This window comes from Diadema antillarum, unplaced genomic scaffold (assembly GCF_040938485.1).
Source record: "Diadema antillarum isolate AM-2024a unplaced genomic scaffold, OU_Dant_1.0 scf00000177, whole genome shotgun sequence".
Classification (NCBI taxonomy): Eukaryota; Metazoa; Echinodermata; class Echinoidea; order Diadematoida; family Diadematidae; genus Diadema; species Diadema antillarum.
The window spans coordinates 1,045,881-1,062,326 of NW_027271066.1; the positions used below are offsets into that span (position 1 = coordinate 1,045,881).

Genomic DNA, 16,446 nt, shown 5'->3' on the forward strand with positions numbered 1-16,446 from the left:
CAACGAAGGTTGCTGGGCGACGGTGCCCCAAAACAGGTGATCCGTGTCCCTCCCCCCCCCCCCTCAAACATTACTTCTTTAGTGTTAAACGGATGCATATTTTCCGGCGGTGTACAAGTAACAAACACAACATAAGACAAATTACTGAGACAGCTTCGTGTAGCAGAGCTTTAAATCAATCTTATCGTATTACATTATACTAACAAACATTTTATCTTTGTTAAGTATAATTATATATAAAAATTATTATATGAGTTAACTTTCCCTGGAACTGTTACCAAAAACAAAACATAAAATGATAATTCTGATTACCGAGAAACTACATGTATTACAAATACAAACATGTATTTAAACCTGGTTGGTACTGGAAAAGGGGGGCTCGTACAACAAATACATATATATCTTAATTTGTGATCAACTTTATCCATTACACAAACAAACAAATGGGGTTTATGTAGATCGTTTTCCTATTCCCTTTCTTCCTTATCATCTGATTATTTTTTTTTCAATACTGGGTTTGATCTGAAGGTCATACATGAGAATCAGCATTCCACACGAAAAATAAAGAACTTGATGTCAACATGGACATACATTGTGGAATAGATATTATGAATAAATGCGTACTGTATGTATTACTTTGTCTTGAATAGAAAATGGAAATGAAAAGGGAAAAAGAAAAAAAAACTTCATATTATGCGTATTATGCTTGGAGAATTTTCACACACATACAAAAACAAAATGTATTAAACTTTGAAGTCAGCTTTAACACAGGTTTCAGTCATTTTAACAAATAAAAGGATTTTTCTTTCTTCATTCTCCTCTTCCTTGTTTATTACAAAGTGGAAATAATTCAAAGAAGAAAAGGTGTGAAATGATGTCACGCAGCAAATAACCTGCTTTAAGTTTACTTTCACTATAGACCTATTTCATGATACAATTGTAAGTATAACAGGTAAGGTAAAAGCTAAATCCAATTTACCTTCATCTCCTCCTTCTCCTCATTGCTTTTTTTTTTTTTTTGGTGCAATTAAGAGTGGGTCTGTGAAGGCTTAACTTATCTAATCAATGAAGAAAGGATATACACGGAGAAGTATAAAGTCATTGCTGTGTATAGGCAGCACTGATATACAATATTCACAATCAATAAAGGTTAGTATATACAAATATTTTTTGTTCTTCTTTCTTTTTCATTACTAAATGGAAATGAGGAGAAAATAAAACAAATAATCAAATTTTCTATCATATCACCGTATTTTCTACTAGGGAAAACGACAACAAAAAACCTTAAAAAGCAACAGAATACCAATATTCATTTCTTCAACCTTTTACTTTCATTATACCCTTCTCCTCATCCTCCTCCTCTCTCTCCTCATTGTCTTCTTGTGAAAATGAAATAGGAAAGTGAAGGCTTTACTTGTTCAATCAGTGAGGAAATAATGTACAAGAAGAAATGGTCACTACTGTGTATAAGCAGCATTGATCTGCAATTCATTGTCACTATAAGAGGTAAGTATGAATACATTTTTTCCATGCTGCTTTCTTCTTTTTTTTTATTCCAAGATGGAGATGAGGAGAATAAAAAAGAAAACCAGAGCTTCCTTTATATATATGCATTGGAGCAAAATTAGCTGAAAACATACAAACTTGTAACAAATAGCCCTATTTATGGTCAGCCGTGGCATACACTTCGTAAAAATCGGTCTAACAGGTAAGAACTCATTATATTTTCATCGTGTTCTTACAAAATTGTCCTTTGTGCCAGAAAAGGAAAAGAAAAGAAAAAAAAACACTATTTAGGACAAAATTTAGTGAACAATGTTTGTTCTATATTACTTCAAACTGTCTAGTTTGACAATTCGTTTCAATTTTCAAAATTGTATTGGTAATATTATAGCATGTTTCATTACCAATGTCAGTATTACTTTGAAAGATATAGATAGAAGAGTGTTACCTGGAGCAGATGGCATGTCACAAGCCGAAAAACACCGTTGATCTGATATGATATGGAAATGAAGAACAGAATGAAGTGCAGCTATTCCTTATAAGCTTGCCAGGCGGTGGTATTTTTCGCTTTGCTGAACAAGACCACTTTAGTTCCAACAAGGGTTATTTTTGTGGAGAGGTTCTCGTCCTTCCTCATCTTGTACGCCTTGGCTGCAAGTACGCTTCGCTTGGCCTTCAGGGCGGGGGGTAGATCGGTGCGGACAGAAATCCTTGGACCTCGCGTTTGAGCTCCATCGTCGGGTGTTCCGCGACGAGTGGTTCTTCCTTCGTAGGTAGCAAGAACGCGATTTCGCTCATACATGTACACAAATTTTGCAATTATGGGCTGGGGTGAACTGGTAGCTGCGTTCCGCTGGGGAAGCCGATGGGCATTAACAAGTGCGATAGACGCAGACTCCTCTTGCGACAGACCAAGGGTTACAAAAGCACCACGTAGAACTGCATATACATCCTCGTTGGGGGCTTGATGAAGGCCGTAGAAAAGGAGATTTCCTTTACGCTGGTATATTTCAGACAGCGTAAGCTTCTCCTTCAGAGCGTCGATTTCCTCCTTTAACATAGCTTCTGTTTCCGGCAATTTCCCTTTCTCCAGATCAAGTACCCGGGCCGAGTTGTCAGCGACAGCTGACTCTAGGTCTAGCATTCGCTTCTTCATACTCGCCAAATCTGTGTGAATATCTTCCAGTTTAGCGCAAACCTTACTTGAGAAGGCGTTCAATGACTTCTGAAGATCAGCGAGTGTGGGTTGGGGGTCCCCGCCAGAGGTTCCCGCGTGTGATGAGGCATCATCCGGTAAATCAGGGCGTTGGGTGGAACTTGCACTGGCGCCGCGTTGCGTAGGTCCGGGCATGGTTTTCTTCCTTAATTCATAGGTGTTAGGCATGGAGAAATGATACACGACGTCGATATTCCAAGAGACAAGTTATTCAAGTCAATATTCAGAAGATCCTGCAGCTTGTCAGGTTGTTCCAAAATGAAAATTTTGTGTATTAAGTTTGGTAGTGGTATCGAGAGTTTAAAAATGGCGCCTCACTCCATCCGCCGCGTCACGTGATAACAATATCGCTCACTAACCCTTAAACGGTTTTTTCTCAGCTTTCAAATGTTGTAGCTGACACTATAGGCTATTGGGGATTTACTCTGCGTTATTTGATTGGATGGCTGAATCATGTCTAAAGATTTGATTAAAATTGATAATTTGGCTTTGATTGAAGGAGCATGTCTTACAATACGCATCAAGTAGCGGGCATAGCATGAGAATAAGATGCTCAGTGGGTTCATCCCACGAGACCGACACCCACGAGTCATACGGTCCACGAGACCGACATCAATAATAGGTTCATGAGTCATACAGCCCACGAATTATACGGCTCAGGAGTCACACAGCCCATGAGTTCGACACTACGCACAAAAGGCTCTGGAGACCGACACCAAGCAACACAGCCAACGAGACCGACACTAAACAATAAAGGCTCACGAGACCGACACTAAGCAAAGAAAGCCCATGAGACCGACAGTAGGCAAAGAAGGCCCATGAGACCGACAGGACAAACATCGCCATCTACATGTCAATTAAATGTACAGGGTGTTCCATGAATGGAAAAATAACATACATGCGGGTGCAATTTCGTCACGCTATCAAGTGAAAGATGTTAACGATCTACATATGAACCATATCAAATATGTTTTTCTTCATTATTCTAGGGGGCAGGTCTGTCAGGGAGCGATATTGTTATCAATTAGAAAACTAGATTGTTTCTTCACCCCCCCCCCCCAAAAGACAAAACACACACACTCACACACACACACACACACACACACACACACACACAAATGAATTGATAAAAGAGGACAAGTACGATGTATGGAATAATATTAGAGCTTTGATAATGCCATCGTGCTATTTTTAATAGGCTCTCCTAGTTTTTAGCGAGAAGATGGACAGGATGTACTTTTTTCCTCTTCTCTTTCTCGATTCACTAGTTACTTGGGCTATATTAGATATCCTACCCTCCTGCTTAGACTTTTGGACTAAGATCTATTTGTAATTTTCTCTGTAACTATAATGTATGTATTTCAACTGATCAAAACGTTTTATATCGCAGGGATTCACCTCGATTTGTGGCTTGTGTTATTCTCCTCCAAACAGTATTTTTTTTCGAGAAATGAAATAGCTGTTTTCATGGCTGCATCTTGTTTTTTCCGAATCCAAATCGAATATGTATATATTATACTAGGACCTATATGAGAAATTGTTATTTGTTTAATCATTTACTGCCATTACATTTCGTGATATCTTTTTTCCTTGATAATCTGATTCGTCAAGCCAATGCAGATTGACATCATAGTACAATAGTATCTCATAACATCCAAAAATTCCGTGAAGTAGCTAAACCACTTATCTCTCATCCATTCAATGTACTGTATTTGCATTAAAAATGTATTTGCTTTATTTTCTTCCTAATTCGTTGACTTGTATTAAATTCTTGTCTGCAGCCCCACCTTCTCATCATGTATTAAGTGATGTCAGTTTGCCAGTTCTGTGGCGAGTTTTCCACAAGCAACCGCCTTCAAGAAAAAAAAAAAACGTAATGTTTTTGGTAGCCTCTTTGTTTATGCAGATTAGATGGAATTGCACTAAGAATTTTTCTTACAAGCCGTTTTTTCTCTGTTCAACCCATGAGCATACTCGAATCATGCCGATTCTAACTCTATAAAATGCCTCTCGATGATCCCACTAGAATGCAATAACTATCGCCGAAGGAATATCTCCTTCCCTTTCTCTCTCTCTCTCTCTTTTCTGGGGGGGGGGGGGGGGAGGGGAATAGGAATATAAAAAAAAAGAGTTCAAAGGGTTAACATGCAAACTAGGGTGTCTTGACATCTTTAAGTTTCAAGTTTCAAGTTTCTTTATTTCACCAAAGCAAGGAACATATTAAAAAACAACACAGACATCAATATTCGCATACGATTACAAACATATCAATAATACAGTGAAAAGGAAAAAAATACAACAGAAATAGACTGACAATTACACAAACATAGGTTTAACAAATATGCTGTGGTAGGTAACAGCCAGAAAGGAAATGTCCCTTATATTTAGCTGACCTAAAATCATTCATTCAATTTCAACTATCTATAGTGTGTTCAAATTGAAGTAAAACGTAAGAACAGGACAAGACAAGACAAAACAAAACACACAATGGCAAAAAAAAAAAAAAAAATGCGGGATGTCTTGAATCATAAGAATTAAAGATTATAGTCTTGACCTCAATGAGTTTGGCTATAATTATAAAATAACGTTTCTTGGTAACCAGATTTAAATGTATTCAAAGAGTTGGCATTACGAATTACACAGGGGAGAGATTTCCATAGGGTAGGACAAATGTAAATGATAGATCGTTGATAAAAAGAAGTGCGCGATAGAGGTAGGTGAAAATCATTCGCGGATCTCGTGCTATAATTATGAAGTTAAGATCTGTTGCACACTTTTACTGAATTTTGTTCACTTTTTTTTTTTACAAACACACACCCACGCAAACACAATTAAAGATCCTGATCATTTCAGGGGCTGGGGGAAACTGATATGGGTAACACCCTGGCAACTCTTCTTTTCCATCTCTCATATCTTCCTTATGCCATTATTAGGACACCCTATACAATTTATTGGTCTATAGGAGGCGCTGTTCATCCTGTCGGTCTCGTGGGCCTTCTTTGCTTAGTGTCGGTCTCATGAACCTCTTTGCGTAATGTCGGTCTCTTGAGCCTTGTATGAGTAGCGTCGGTCTCGTGGGCTTTGTTTGCTTAGTGTCGGTGTCATGAGCCTTTTTTGAGGAGTGTCTGTCTCGTGAGTCGTATAACTCCTGGGCTTATTTTACTTGATGTCGAACTCGTGGGCTTTATTTACTCAGTGTCGAACTCATGGGCTGTATAACTGGTGGGCTGTATGACTTGTGAGCTGTATGGTTCGGGAGCTGTATGACTTGCGAGCTGTATAACGTGTGGGCTGTATGACTCGTGGGTGTCGGTCTCGTGACGATGGTCATCCAACGAGACCAAAACCCACGAGTCACACGGTCCACGAGACCGACATCAATAATGGGTTCATGAGTCATAAAGCCCATGAGTTATCCGGCTCAGGAGTCATACAGCCCATGAGTTCGACACTACCCACAAAAGGCCCATGAGACCGACACTAAGCAAAAAAGGCTCACGAGACCGACACCAAGCAAAGAAAGCCCACGAGGCCGACAGAAGGCAAAGAAGGCCGACGAGACCGACAGGAAAAACAGCGCCATCTACATGTCAAGTACCTGTACAGGGTGTTCCATGAACGGAAAAATAACATACTGGCGGGTGCAATTTCGTAACAATCTACATAATTATGAACGACATCAAACATGTATTTCTACATACTTCTAGGGGGGTAAGTCTGTCAGGGAGCGATATTATTATAAATTAGAAATATAGAATTGTATTCTTCATGCCCTCCCCCCCCAAAAAAAAACAACAAACAAACAAAAAAACACACATAAAATACATATTTAATACGTGTAAAAAAATAATGCAAATCGCATAAGAAATCGCCCTTTAAACTTTTCCACCTGTTAATCCGTCAGTTCTATAAGCGAGTTAAGTCTTAGAGAAAAGAATACATGCAAAACAAGCAAAATAATTCATTAATTTTGTATATGATTATAATGTACGACCTATATGAGAAATTGTCATTTTTTAATCATTTACTGCCATTACATTTCGTGATATCCCTTTTTCTTGATGATCTGATTCGTCAAGCCAATGCAGATTGACATCATAGTACAACAGTATCTCATAAGATCCCAAAATCCGTGAAGTATAGCTAAAACCACTTATCTCTCATCAATTCAATGTATTGTATTTGTTTAAAAAAATTGTATGCTTCACTTTCTTCCTAATTCGTTGACTTTTATTAGATTCTTGTTTGCACCCCACCTTCTCATCATTTAATTTAAGTGTTGTTAATTTGCCAGTTCTGTGATGAGTTTTCCACAAGCAACCACCTACACTGCAAAAAGTCCGGTGTTAGATATGAAACACCGAGCTGGTGTTAAATTTCCGTTGCTCATTCATGGTGTTAGATAACCATCTCCGGGTGTCATTTCAAAATATAAAATTGTTTTTCTTAATAGTTTCTTAGTAACTGCATTTCTTGATGATTTTAAACTTCAACAAGACGATGAACAATTTTCCGATAAAGTACTTGATTTTTGAAAACATGTGTAAACACATTGAATACCAGTTGGTTTGGTCTCCTATGGAAGCTGGACGGGTGTTATACCATTGAAATTAACACCACCAATATCAAATCAACACCATGTGATGTCATTAATGAATTAACTCTAGCTCGGTGTCAAAAATATCACCAGCCACAGTGTCAAATTAACACCACGAAATGACAGGTGAATACTTTTTAACACCGTCACAATACATTTTCTACACCTGTGGGTGTGGTCCTCTGTTGAAGCTTGATCGGTGTTAGATTTAACACCCATGGTGTCAAATCTAACACCGATGTTTTTACAGTGTTTTACGATGTTTTTACAGTGTTTTTACAGTGTACAGTTTTTACAGTTTTTTTTTTCTAGTCAACCCATATGCATACTCGAATCATGCCGATTTTCACTCTATAAAATGCCTCCCGATGATACCACATATCAGATTTTAATAACAATCACCGAAGGCAGATCTCTCTCTCTCTATCTCTCTCTCTCTTCTGTCTTGTGGGGGGGGGGGGTAGGATTATTAATATAAAAGAGGTCTAAGGGCTTACATGCAAACGAGTGTGTTGGCATCTTTAAGTTAATATGGAAAGATCTGTAGCACACTTTTACTGAATTTTGCTCATTTTTTTCACAAACACACACCCACGCAAACACAATTAAAGATCCTGATCATTTCAGGGGGTGGGGGCAACTGATGGGGTAATACCCCTGCAACTCTTTTTTTTTTCCATCTCTCATATCTTCCATTATCATTATCAGGACACCCTATACAATTCATTGGTCTATAGGAGGCGCTGTTCATCATGTCGGTCTCGTGGGCCTTCTTTGCTTAATGTCGGTCTCGTGAACCTCTTTTGCGTAATGTCGGTCTCTTGAGCCTTTTATGCGGAGCGTCGGTCTCGAGGGCCATTTAATTGTAGTACTAGTAAATGTCGTGAGCCGTATAACTCCTGGGCTTATTTTACTTGATGTCGAACTCGTGGGCTTTATCTACTCAATGTCGAACTCGTGGGCTGTATAACTAGTGAGCTGTTTCACTTGTGAGCTGTATGATTCGTGGGCTGTATGACTTGTGAGCTGTATAACTTGTGGGCTTTATGACTCGTGGGTGTCGGTCTCATGACGTGCACCCCTCGTGACGTGCACCCTTTTTGGTATTCAGTGGGTGGTATTTGAGGACTGGTGTCGTTGACATCAGAATCAAGCATCAGTTCGTGAGCTTGTGAGTTCAAAAAACTAATTATATCAGGGTTATCACCTTCTTCGCTATTTGTGGCATGTACAGGTACATCCTCTTCGTCTGGTGCATGAGCAGACATAACAACAATTTCATTATTCAAATTCATGATTTTCTTCCGTCGAGATGTTTTCATTGCAACTGATTGACAAATTGCCCTACATCGAGGTGGTCTAGTGGAGATGACACCTGTCCGGTGATCAGGAGGTCGTAGGTTCGAATCCTGCTCGAGTATGTACGCCCATGATTTTTTGTCACGGCTACTGCTGAAACACTGATCAATTCAGTGCTTGTTTACGTCGATGTAGGGCAATTTGTCAATCAGTTGCAACAATTTCATTGTTCATAATTATTCACATTATTTGACTTAGCCATTGTGAAAAAGTTTCATAACAGTGGTTATTACATAAGCCTGTTGGCACAAAACTCTGCTTTCGAACTTGTTTGCTGCTTGCTGTTTAGAGAGAAGAAGACATTCACCAGGCTGAGTTATATTAGATGCTTGAATAGCTGGCAAAGGAATGTCTGTAGACAAAACATGTGCAAGCATTATGAGTAAACCAAGCTTGAAGTACGAGTACAAATTTTGTCTTGAGGCAGGAATTTCACGGGATGATTTACAAAGAAAAATACCTGTGTTTGTGAGTACAAGCAGTTAGAAAACTGTATCAAAAGCAGGCAGAGACACTGGAATGACTATTTTCCCCTTTGAAAAAATGTGACACATTTGAGTATCTACGTACGTACATGCATTGACAGCAAAAATGGGTGCACGTCATGAGACCGACACTTACGAGTCATACAGCCCACATGTCATACAGCTCACAAGTCATACAGCCCACGAGTCATACAGCTCACAAGTCATACAGCCCACTAGTTATACAGCCTACGACTTCGACACTGAGTAAATAAAGCCAATGAGTTCGACATCAAGTAACATAAGCCCATGAGTCATACAGCCCATGAGTTCGACACTAGGAACTAAAGGCTCATGAGACCGACACTAAACAAAGAAAGCCCACGAGACAGAAACAGCGCTTAAAAGGCTCACGAGACCGACACTAGGCAAAAGAGGCCCACGAGACCGACACTAGACAAAAGAGGCTCACGAGACCAACACTAGGCAAAAGAAGCTCGCGAGACCGACACTAGGCAAAGAAGGCCCACGAGACCGACAGGATGAACAGCGCCACCTATAGTCCAATCAATTGCATAGGGTGTCCAAATAATGGCATAAAGAAGGTATAAGAGATTGAAAAGGAGAGTTTCTAGGGTATTTAATTGTGTTGGCGTATGTGAGTGTTTGTGAAAAAAATAAACGAAATTCTGTAAATGTGCATGAAATGTTTCAACATTACTTCTGAAAATGCCCAAACACCCTCGTTTCTCTAATACATCCATGAAAACAACTTTTCTATTTCATGAAAAAAGATACCATTTTGAGAAGGATAATTCTACAAACACAAGCCACTGAAATTGAAGTGAATCGCTACCATAAAAAAAGTTTTCATCCGTTGAATTTCATATATCATAGCTGGAGAGAAAATTACAAATCGAACTCTAAGCATACGGGTATAAGCAGGGAGATATGAATATCTGACAAGGCCTACGTAACTTGTGAAGCGAGAAAGGGCGAAAGGGTGAAAACAAATTAGATCCTCTCCACCGTCTAATCAGAAATTAGGAAGCCTATCAAATATAGCACGATGGCATCTAAAATGGAACCATTCATCGTTCTTGTCCTCTATCATTTTGTTTTCACTTTTTGGGGGATGGTCCCATGAAGAGGACAATTTTATTTTTAAAAAAGGGGAAAAATGTTACAATGTCGCTCCCCGTTACGTGACAAAGCTGTCCCCTAAAAGCCACACGTGTACAAATATATACTTAAGGGGTCGTACAGTTTTGGTGAAGACCTAATTTCAGGTTTCTAACATGTAATTCTATGAGGAATTCAACATCTATTTAATGAAAATTGGTTTTGAAATAGCTGAGATATCCAAAAAAGAGCGACCTAATAAAGTGTGGGACCCATACTTCATTCCGATCGCTTTGCTTTACGTGTTTTTTTTTTTATGTTTCAGTCATTCCAAACCCGATTTTCATCAAATAAACTTTGAATTCCTCTTAAAATGGTATGCTCTGTACTATCTCATAAGTGATTTCTTGGTATCTTGCAAAATGTTAAAAGCCCCATTCTCATCTCCATCAATACTGTACAATCCCTTTAATGTCGTTGATATGTAGATGATGCTGTTATTAATTAGTTACAATCTCTCGTTCGACAGCGTAACGAAATTGTACGCCCAGTATGTAATTTTCCCTTTTAATGGAACACCCTGTACAGGTACATATTTGTAATTGACATAGAGATGGCGCTGTTTATCCTGTCTTTCTCTTGATCCTTCTTTGCCTAGTGTCGGTCTTGTGGGCTTTCTTTGCCTATTGTCGGTCTCGTGAGCCTTCTTTGCCTAGTATCGGTCTCGTGGGCTTTCTTTGGCTAGTGTTGGTCACGTGAGCCTCTTTTGCGTATTGTCGGTCTCGTGAGCCTTAATTGTGTAGTGTCGGTCTCGTGAGCTTTTTGTGCCTAGTGTCGAACTCATGGGTTGTATGACTCGTGAGCGGTATAACTCGTGGGATGTATGACTCATAAACCTATTCTTGATGTCGGTCACGTGGACCGTGTGACTTGTGGGTGTCGGTCTCGTGGGATGACCCATATTGAAGACGACATAATTTCATTATCTCATTCAAATCCAAACCAATTTTTTATTTCACACTTTAACATAAGGGAGTATAGATAAAAACTTTGATCAATTCAATATGTTCGTGAATCAAGTTAAATTTGATAGTCAAGTTATAGGAATCAGTGAAACCTGGTTACCATTGATGGCTTCACACTTTTGACTAACAACAGGGCAGGTAAAAAAGGCGGTGGAGTTCGGCTTCACGTCACTCAGAATTTGAATCATGAACTTTTAGACGAATTCAGTTTAATGTCTGAAGTAGTTGAGAGTATTTTCATTGAAATTAGGGTTCCAAATAGGGAAAGTATTGTTGTCGATGAAATATACAGACCTCCAAATACAAGCCAAACTGAATTCATTGAATCGTTATCCGTACTTTTAGCTGATAAATATTTTGAGATATCTTTTTTTTTATCATGGGTGACTTTATCTTTAACCTTTTAGATTGTCATACCAACTCCACATGCCAAGATTTCCTCAAGGTGAAGTTATCCGAGTCTTTTTCACCTCTTATAAAGAAGCCCGCTCGAATTTCAGATGTCACAGCAACTCTTATTGGCAACATTTTTGTTAATCGTTTTCTTCTTTAAATATCATGTTTGGTACTTGAGTCTGATGTATCCGATCATTTTCCGATTTTCGCTGTTATGCCCAATTTTAAAATAAGTAATGCTTCCTTTTATTCGCCCAATTCTATTTTTCGAGAAATGTCAGAAACTCAACTTAATAGACTTAAGGAGAGACTAGGACCCGTTAATTGGTCAATTGTTACTAACTGTCACTTGATTGTTGCCAATTAAATATCGACTAAACAATTTAGTGAAGTTTGTTCAATATCGCAAAAAAAAAAAAAACCCTGTCAATTATGAACTTAAGTACAAAAGACGGGCACAACTTCGAAGAATCAAACCAGTCAAACTTTGGATAAGTTTCAAACAGTCAATTAACTTGCCTTTTAATATACCTTTCCCCTCAAATATTCAAAAACATGTACCATAATTACAATAATCACAGTCAAATGTACTATTTTGGTTTACAACGTAGACGGTATTTTCATTATAAATTTGATGGTTTTACAGTTTTGCAACAGTTTCAATATTCAAAAATCTTGCAATATATTTTAGTTAACTTGACCTAAAACCCTAAGGTGCACCAATAAAATGATACCGACTTTACATGGGGGCGGAAATGTACAGCTCCGCGATGGGAGAGATCACGCGTGGGTAATCGTGATGATAAAGAGTTTGTCGGCGAGTGGTAATCAATGACAAGGTCGTTGTCGGAGATAATCGAGGTCGTTCGAGACCAATTTGCCGAAGGCGTGGAGTTCGAGGAGTTAACAGTCTTGGCCAATGGCCGGCGTCTACGAAGAAGACATGGAGCTTACTTAGCCCAGCTAAGTTTGTAGTAAGACGAAGAACGGGATGACTTTATAAAAATATACCGAAACGCTTTCTAGAAAGTGTTCGTAACATTATCATGTACAATTACTGTTGCTTTAAAGGGAAACCAATTAACCATCACTATATAATTATAAACAATTCACCTTACGGTCATTTACTGTGTCTGTATAATAACAATTGTTTTTCTCTCTTTTTTTTTTTTGGAAAGGCACTTGCCAAATACGAGCGTAAAAAGTGGACTCAATCTGAAGTGTCAATTCACACAAAAACGGACACATTTCAAAGTGTCAAATAGCATAAAAACTACTGTTTACACCGATTATATTCAATTGATACATGCAGAAAAAAACCTCATGAGTACAACCGTATAAACAAATGCAACACTATACGATAATACTTATACTGAGCAATTAATATCATTTTGTCTCATCACCAGCTGAAAATATTAATTTCATCTGCCATATTTCCAGAGCTCTGTACAAAAAACTAACAAACGTTAAAGAAAGTGTAGTAGCACTTATCAACAACACTATTGTAATTGCTTTCCATACGCTATCCACAATTCATAACAGTTTGAAATTATAATTGTTGCATCTACTGCAATGTGACAAAGATTTTTGAGCATTAAAACTATTCCTTTTTGTGCTGTCAAATCACACTCTATATCATTACAGCCGCTTAACAAATACATAAAATGTCAACTTACGGAATCTCTGTGGTCTTGGGTTTGAAGATGTGCTTTGGTGTGTTGTGGCAGCCAAAAGGAAGTCCCGAAATTGCAAGTCTGACAATTACTTGCTAGTGGGGGGATCCAAGTCGAGGCTTTTTCACACCCAGAATCCACACACATCCAGTCACACCACTGTGAGGATGAAGAGCTCAACCTCTCAACTCAAAGGTTCAATATGGAGTGCACCGATTTTCCCTCACACAACTCTCCCTCCTAAACACAGGACTGCACACGCCCAAAAAAACTTAACCAATTATCTCCTACCCTGCCAAGTAACCTAGCAACTGAAAAACAATTTAATTACCGCATTCCTATGCCTATATCAACTGTGCACAGCCCCAGCACAGCTAGCTAAAACACCTGACTGAGACTTTGTTAAAATTAGCCAGGCGCGGAGACCTACTACAGCACTAGGCTGAACAAGAGAGAATGCAAATGAGTATGCCGTGCCAGAGTGAGTTTAAGAAAAGAAATAAAATGCAAATGAGTTTGCCTTGCCAGAATGAGCTTAGGGAACAGGGTGACACTAACCAAAGCGATGCAAACTTAGCTTTTGAACATTTTCACAAATACTATCATCCGCATACAATTACATTATACCCGTTAAGCCATTTACTCGTTCAAACCGTAAAAAGGTTCCAAAAAACCATGTTTTACGAAATCTCTCCTTAAGTCTATCAATCGGCAAACTTTTGAATGGCAAACTTTTGAAACTAGGAGAGACTACTTTTTATGTATGTTGATGTATCAATGCATACATGGTACAGCCCCTGTACGACTCTGTAATGAAATTGAAATGTATTTTGATAGGCATGGTTTTAACACCCGTAATGCTAATTCATTAAATGTAGTAGCACCAAAACCCAATACTGAAATGTTTAAACAATCTTTTGTTTTCTCTGGCCCGAAAATGTGGAATTCTTTGGACGATGAAATAAAAAATTCCCATACCCTAACGTCTTTTAAAACATTATATAAACGTAAACATTTTTTAGTATATGTGCTTTACAGCACCTTTAATTGAACATTATTGACTATTGTCTTATGAATCATTGCTTTTCCTCATAGTTTGTCTTCCCCAGTCCCCATAGTCACACAATGTACTGACAATCGTTGATTTTTTTTATCTTTTACCTGTAATGTATTATGTATTCTTATGTCGTTGATTTTATCTGCTACTGTTGATCTGTTGAATATCACTGTGAGCTTTTTCTAATGCAGTGGATTTTCCTTTACAATAACCCGGTCAATTCTGGTAATTTCCTCACTGTGTTCCTTTTTCCCGCCAACTTGCTCATTGGACAAACACGGTGATTTGGTGTGTATCAATTTTGTACTGTATTTAATTGTAAGCATATTTCGGTAATGTGTGTGAGTTTGTGTATTTGATTTCGACGCTTGTGTGCATGGTATTGGGTAGTGTTTGTATATTATGTACATGTCTTTGATTGTGCGCATGCTTGCATAAATTTGTATAGTGTGTGTTTTTGCCTGATTTGGTTTAATATACTCTTAATGGGTGTGTGGGCTCGGCGGTGCGGGTCTTTTCATGAGTTGACGGATTCTGCATGTCCCATTCATCGTGGATGGGGCATTGGGGATCTCTTGGCAATTGAGAATGCTCGTACCGCTGAGCGAATAATTGACATTCATTGGATGTATTTGTTACGGAAGCTTAAAAGTGCCAACCAGATGACGAGATAAGAAGACGAGAAGACAGGTTAAATACCGAGAAGCCGAGTTTCTGGAACTCGGCAAGTCGACTTATTTAGGTCAAGAAGACATGATAATGAGTTGTTGGAACTCGGCAAGTCGACTTGTTCGGGACAAGAAGTCAAAATGACAAGTTCTTGAAACTCTGCAAATCGACTTGTTTAGAACAAGAAAACAAGATGCCGAGTTGTTGAAACTCGGCAAGTCAACTTATTTTGGACAAGAAGACAAGATGTTGAGTTTTTGGAACTTGGAAAGTTGACTTGTTTAGGACAAGAAGACATGATGATGAGTTTTTGAAACTCGGAAAGTCGACTTGTTTGGGACAAGAAGTCAAGATGACAAGTTGTTAAAACTCGGCAAGTCGCTTTGTTTAGACCAAGAAAACATGATGCCGAGTTGTTGAAACTCGGCAAGTCAACTTATTTTGGACAAGAAGACAAGATGTTGCGTTTTTGGAACTTGAAAAGTTGACTTGTTTGGTACGGAAGCTTAAAAGTACGGAAGCTTAAAAGTGCCAACCAGATGACGAGATAAGAAGACGAGAAGACAGGCTAAATACCGAGAAGTCGAGTTATTGGAACTCGGCAAGTCGACTTGTTTAGGTCAAGAAGACAAGAAGCCGAGTTGTTGAGTCAATTTGTATTGGACGAGAAGACGAGATGATGAGCTGCCGAAACTCGGCAAGTCGACTTGCTTTGGACAAAAATACATGATGACGAGTTCTTGGAGCTCGGAAAGTCGACTTGTTTGGGACAAGAAGACATGATAACGCGTTGTTGAAACTCGGAATATCGACTTGTTTGGGACAAAAAGACATGATAACGAGTTGTTGAAACTCGGCAAGTCGACTTGTTTGGGACGATAAGACATGATAACGAGTTGTTGAAACTCGGGAAGTCGACTTGTTGGGGACAAGAAGACATGATAACGAGTTGTTGAAACTCGGAATGTCGACTTGCTGGGGACAAGAAGTCAAGATGACAAGTTGATGAAACTCGGCTAGTCGACTTGTTTGGGACAAAAAGACATGATAACGAGTTGTTGAAACTCGGTAAGTGCATCTTTTTTTTTTGGTCTTAACAAAGCGACTTGCCGAGTTTAAACAACTTGTCATATTGACTTCTTGTCCCAAACGAGTCGACTTTCCGAGTTTCAACAACGCGTTATCATGTCTTCTTGTCCCAAACAAGTCGACTTTCCGAGCTCCAAGAACTCGTCATCTTGTATTTTTGTCCAAAGCAAGTCGACTTGCCGCGTTTCGGCAGCTCATCATCTCGTCTTCTCTTCCAATACAAATTGACTCAACAACTCGGCTTCTTGTCTTCTTGACATAAACAAGTCGACTTGC

General features: G+C 38.8%; 1 protein-coding gene across 1 annotated transcript; it reads right to left on the reverse strand.

Annotated features, from left to right (window-relative positions):
• Positions 1-1,992: 1,992 nt before the first annotated feature.
• LOC139722909 (uncharacterized) lies at positions 1,993-2,887 on the reverse strand. Its single transcript, XM_071634190.1, has one exon. It carries the CDS (start codon positions 2,885-2,887, stop codon positions 2,033-2,035), a length of 855 nt encoding a protein of 284 aa, XP_071490291.1. The 3' UTR covers positions 1,993-2,032.
• Positions 2,888-16,446: the final 13,559 nt, after the last annotated feature.

Excerpts from the sequence above, each read along its gene's own strand:
- LOC139722909 (XM_071634190.1), bottom strand. The coding sequence starts at position 2,887 with ATGCCTAACACCTATGAATTAAGGAAGAAAACCATGCCCGGACCTACG.